Source organism: Mus caroli, unplaced genomic scaffold (assembly GCF_978045245.1).
Source record: "Mus caroli unplaced genomic scaffold, Mus_caroli_1 scaffold_18, whole genome shotgun sequence".
Classification (NCBI taxonomy): domain Eukaryota; kingdom Metazoa; phylum Chordata; class Mammalia; order Rodentia; family Muridae; genus Mus; species Mus caroli.
The window spans coordinates 78,928,669-78,934,668 of NW_028227273.1; the positions used below are offsets into that span (position 1 = coordinate 78,928,669).

Sequence of the window (6,000 nt, forward strand, 5' to 3'; positions counted from 1 at the left end):
GTAGTACCGACCACAGCAGATGAGCACTTAGGATTTGAAAATGTTATTTATGATATGCAAGAAAGATGTTTAGCCTCTCATGCATATCTAGACCATAAAGAAAAAAGCCTATGTCCCTATTTAAAGTACTGCCCAGTACCCAGGCATGGTGGCAAGACTTTAATCCTAGCTCTGGAGGCAGAGGCAAGTGGATCTCTGTGAGTTTGAAGCTAGCCTGATTTACAACGCAAGTTTGAGGGATGTTGTTACATAGAGAAACCCTGTCTCAACCCCACCCCTACCCACAAAGTACTTTTTAATATATGACGATTATCCACTGACTAAGCACGTGTCAATTTTGGACGACGGATCACATGGATGACGGATGACAGACTCATGGATGCCTCTATCATACTATTTAATAAAAAGTAATTTATTCTACTAAAAACAAAAATCAACAAAGCTTGTAAAATACTGTCAACTGCCTTTTCTATAATGCTTCTATGTCTTACATAGATTTAATTATAATTTAACATTTTATTTATAAAAATAAAGTAGATCTAGTTATTTATGTGGAGGCAGAGGAACGCTGGAGATGGTCAAATGTATATGGAATTGGTAACAATCTAGGTCTAATTCTATTGCAAACACATACACACATATGTGCACATGCATACACACATATGTGCACATGCATACACACATATGTGCACATGCATACACACATATGTGCACATGCATACACACATATGTGCACATGTTTAACATCAAACTAATGTTTAATTTTGAAAGCAGATTTGGTAGTAATCAGGATAGGAAAGTGACTGCAACAGGAGCAATACATTTATTTATTGCAGTAAATAAGATAAATGTTCTACAGCTCATATAAATGGAACAGTCTTCTAAATAAATTAGGTTCCAACTAAGCTTCCCAAACAAAAGAGCATCATAGCTATCTAACTCAGAAATCTTCACAAAGTAAAACAAGCTTAAAAAACTTAAAAATCCACGTTCACTGCTGCATGATAAATGTCACTGTCTTTTGCTTTCTCTTAAAGGGAATATCAGCCCTCTCTGCCTCTCCCTCTTGCTCTATTACCTGTGGGGAGGCCAAGCCCTGAGCATAAGGTGGAAGGCTGTTGTTCTGGTCCATGATTCTCCCTTTCTTCAGTACTCAGATCTTCCCTAGAGCATCCTCTGAATATCTCCTTAGAAACGTCTTCAATGTTCTGGGTTATCTTCACACACCATGAAATAGTGATGCTGCTTGGAAAAATATGTTTTAAGTTTAATAGATGGACATAGGTTTCATGTTCACACAAAACAAACACCGAACTATTTTGGAGTGTGTGTGTAAATACATACACACACACACACACACAAACACATGAATATACATATCTTTTACTCTCAAAGCCTAGTGACTCATGTAAAATCACCAACAAAGACAAAAACTTTGTTGCTGTGTGCTTAAATATTCTAATAGTACTGAAAATTAAGGTGTCAAGACCAGTAATAAAAACTATTGGAGAAAGGGCTGGCAAGAAATGGTGCAGCAGGTAAAGGTGTTTGCTGCTAACCCTAATAATGTGCATTTACCCAAATGGTGAAAGGAGAGAACAGACTCTCACAAGCTGATTCCTCACATAAATGTAATTCATTTTTATGTGTGAATATTTTGTATACATATATGCCTGTACATCACTTTCATGCCTTGGTGCCTGCAGAGGCCAGAAGAGAGGGTCAGATGCCCTGGCATTGAGCTACCATGGGGTCATATGTATCCTTAAAATAAACACGGTCTTTGGATGTACAACTGGTAACTTTGAAACCTGTGTGTTCTTTGAGAATTTAGACAATAAATGTTTATATTAAGATCAAATTGTAGCCAGGCAGTGGTGGCCTTTAATCTCAGCACTAGGGAGGCAGAGTCAGGCAGATTTCTGAGTTCAAGGCCAGCCTGGTCTACAGAGTGAGTTCCAGGAAGGCCAGAGCTATACAGAGAAACCCTGTCTCAAAAAAACAAAAACAAAACCAAAAATCAAATTTAGGGTGTGAGAGATGGCTCCAACCTGGTTCTCTAGAAGAGTTGGCAGTGCTCGTAACCTCTGAGCCATCTCTCACAGCATCAGGGGCCAGCCCTTTGTACAACCTTCACCCTCACTTCCCATCCCCCACCCCCAGCAAAGGACTTGGGGTTGGGGGAAAGAATTCCTAAGCAAACTATACTGTTAGAAGAAGAGAACACTTATCAGACATGATTTGCACAGTCTATTAGGTCAATTCTTGATTTTAAATATGCTGCTCAGTTTTATACCATTCACAATACCTCAAGCATAAAGCGCCATAAATATTGAACTGGACACAATATGCTTTAGGTAGTTGTTTTTTTTGTGTTTCAATTAAAGGCAGACTAAACAATAGATGAAACATTATCTCATCAGAACATATTAATGAAAACTATGCCTAGAACTGGGTTTCTTTAGTCCTCATCTCTTTGGAGGTCATGGACATGGAGTATGAATAAGGATTAAGAGACTATGAAATGTGTTGTTTTTCCTTTGTAATGGTAGGAGTGAGAGAACCCAGATCCTCCTAAATGGTAGGCAAATGTCCACCCTCAATTTTTTAAAGATACTTTAAAAAAAAAAATCAGTTCAGTTCATGTCGACAGTAACTTGCTCAGAGATGCCATAAGAACTGAATGAATCAACACTCCAGATACAATGATAAAGAGGATACAGTCCTTATCAAACAGTTCAATACAAAAAATATGCCAAGACCGATAAATATTTAGCAAGCACTAAAACTGCAGGCATTTACTAAGCAAGACAAAATGTTGAAAAGCTGAAACCTAGGACAGGAGTTGGCATTTGTGCTCATGAATGGATGTCATGGAAGAGAAAATACAAACTAAAGTCAAGGGGCTAGAGAGCTGTTCTGCAATTAAGAGCACTGTTGCTCTTCAGAGGGACTGAGTTTGATTATCTCAGCACCCACATGGCTACTCACAACTAGCTGTAAATCCAGTCCTGGGGAGTCCAATGCTCTCTTTAGTCTTCCATGGGCCCGGACAAGCATGTGGTGCACATATAGACAGATAAGCAAAACATTCACATATGTAAATCTTTTAAAAAGTTAAGAAAGACATAACTAAAGTCAAGTACCCTTCTGAGAGGCCAGAACTCGCACAAAGCAGGGGCAATGTAACACAGGTCTAGCAAAAGGAACAAAACGACACAAATCAGCACTATGGGCACAGCACAAATCACAGAAGGGAAAGTGGGGGACAAAGCCTTGGAAGAGCATGCAATGTGTGACAGGCTCAGTATGTAAAGTTACTACAAAAGATGGCAAAGCAGCTGTAGGTGGGGTTGCATAATTCAGAGTGTAAGATGTCATTACACAGGCAACGGAAACAGTTAAGGATTTTAAGGTGCAGTTTGAGTATCTCCTGTGTCAAAGAGCAGATAAATCTGAGAAAATTGAAGACTGAAAATTCAATTTAAATCACTGCTTTGGTTGAGAAAAAAAAAAGTTGGATTTCATGTCCAAAGTATAACCAGATATTTATCCAGATCACTTTCTGCAAACGAAGTTTACTGAACGCTTGCTTATACAGACTGGGGAATTTGTAGTACGCTTCACAGAAGTCATCTCACACCTGCAGACGATATAAACCACCTTTTCTCATCTGCAATCTTAAAATCGCAATAATCGCGGCACAAACTTATTTTTAGGCTGTTTTCTGGGTTTTCATCTTTTGGAAACTGAGTATTTGGGAAACCGATTCCGCACAGTCTTCAAGGGTCTGCCTCATCCGGTCCGGCATCTTTTCCCAGAGAAGCCCACCCGGAGTTTTGGAAAACCACCTTAACTTGAGGCTAAAGACCGACAGCGTGTAAATAAAGCAGCATACGTTTTTATGTTAATCTCGATTAGCTTGACTCTCAGGCTTCTGGCGAGATGCTGAGTCTCGAGAACCGCTTCCTAACAGAATTATTCCTACTGGGGACAAAACGGGCGGCTGCAGGCCTGGGTAAAACTCTCCCACCGGGGGAAGCGGCTGAGACGTGCGGTGCGCGGGGCTGTCCGGTGCCAGCCCCTCGGAGACGCTCACCCTTGGTACTGGGTTTCAGGACCCCGCCGAGGCGATGGTCCAGAGACTGGTACTCGCGGAGCCGCCGCAGCGCGCGCGGAGGACCGTTCCCAGCCCGGCCGCGCGCCCACTCGCGTCTCCTCCGGCAAACTCCGGGGACCCGCTGCAGAAGTCGCCTTTGTTAAGGCCTCCAAGCAGAGAAAAGGATGAAAGGACCGTTACCTGGGCACTGCGGAGAAAATGACGCGACCGCAGAAACCTAGCCAAACCGCCAGCAGATACCCGCCACCGCTACCGGACTCGACCCACCGAACGCCTGACGCACATCTGATGCCGTCACTTCCGCCAGTTGCGCTCTTGACTGGAGTCCGATTTGTTGTGTGTGCTTAAGTTGTGAGACACTGGCGGAGGAAACGAGCGGGCCCGGTACCAGCAGTTCCGGGGCGGGGCCTCCGACGGCCCTTTCTAGCTGTCAAAGAGAGATCTATTGAGTGTGTAGCGGGAACAGTTGGGGATGTGGCAATGGCGATCAAGCCCAAGCAAGCGTTCTACCACTGAACTATATCCTCAGTTTTCCATGATTTGTTTTTGTGAGAAAGAGTTTCTCTGTGTAGCCCTGACTCTCTTGGGACTCACTCTGTAGAACTGGCTGGCTTCGAACTCAAGAGATTGCTTGGCAAGCTCACTGGCTCCTCCCCTTTGAGATTTGTGAGGTGGCTAAGGAAAATGGCAAGCAGACGCTCCTCATCATGTTCTCAGTGGATGTTAACTTGCGTTCAAGGAAGAACAACAAAACAAGCGACTTTGTAGTCACAGAGTCTATTTTAGCTCGGTCACTACCAGCTCTCTTCCTTGCTGCCACAAGAAAACGTCAGCTGTTTCTTAGGCTGGTTCATAATGCTTGATTGATTCCAACATATCTTAATTTTTTTTCCTTCTGAGGTTCATCTAAGGCATATACATGTTTTGTTCTGCCTACTTCCTTTCCCTTGTATTTTGCATTATCAACGAGGTAATGAGCTCCTTTAGGTTAAGGTTAGCTCTCTCTCTCTCTCTCTCTCTCTCTCTGTGTGTGTGTGTGTGATGGACAGTATCTGTGTGTGTTATGTGTGTAGGTGTTGTATAGTCTATTATACACAGACTCTAATAAGTACAATAGTACTGTGTATCTATTTTCCCCTAAAGGAAACATTTTCTCTTGAAAGTACAGGAAACCTCAGAAGACTGGGGAATCGAGAAAACTTAACAAAGGCTTGTCAAGAGGCAACATAAGGGAAGCGGGTTTTATTTTGTCCTACTGTTTGAGGGGATACAACCCAGGGGGAAGCATGCCACCTGGATTGCATCCACAGACCGGAAACATAAATAGATAAATGTTAGTTCGCTTCTTCTTTATTTAGTCGGGAAATCTAGGCAATGAGGTGGTGCCGCTTATATTTTGGTTGGGTCTTCTCTCCTTAATTAAAACTCCTTGAAACACTCGCATAGACGCATCCATGGGTTTTACCTACGTGATGCTAAGTTCTGTGAAGTTAACAATATTAACCATCAGATTCTGGCTACAGAAACCTGGTATTGCTTCCTGGGTCTCGTGGCTGCCTACACCACACAGTTGACTATGGGTCCTGATTGGCCTTGAATGCAGCATGAACGACTAACCCGTCTCAAACGCTGTGCCACTTCGCCAATGTGACATCCGAGTTGTCGTTGCTCTGTAGTTGGGTTAATTTTTTTGGTATGGTCAGACTTTTAATTTTCTACCCGCCATGAGTAAATCCAAATGTTTTCTTGGGGTTATAAAACAGGTTTCTCTGTTGGCGGGATTGGCGGATCCAGGTTGTGCGCTAGCAGGACGCAAGCGTAGACCTCCAAGAGCAACGACGAGTGCAGGCTAGAGGAGCCCAGGAGGGCGGGGCGAGGGA

The 6,000-nt window shown here is 42.9% G+C and overlaps 1 protein-coding gene across 5 annotated transcripts in view; it reads right to left on the bottom strand.

Annotated features, from left to right (window-relative positions):
- Positions 1-4,399, bottom strand: part of Tbp (TATA-box binding protein) — a 19,935-nt gene extending 15,536 nt beyond the window's left edge. For 2 of the 5 annotated variants that reach the window (XM_029471240.2, XM_021149749.2), the window contains exons 1-2: positions 4,301-4,399; positions 1,079-1,242 (exon numbers count right to left, since the gene is read on the bottom strand). In XM_029471240.2, the coding sequence (XP_029327100.1) occupies positions 1,079-1,132 (54 nt within the window). In that variant the 5' untranslated portion in view covers positions 1,133-1,242; positions 4,301-4,399. Of the gene's footprint in view, positions 1-1,078; positions 1,246-2,991; positions 4,051-4,099; positions 4,237-4,300 lie in introns of those variants that run through there. The other 3 variants (XM_085832989.1, XM_085832990.1, XM_085832991.1) reach the window with 3 other exon arrangements.
- Between the last annotated feature and the right edge of the window lie 1,601 nt (positions 4,400-6,000).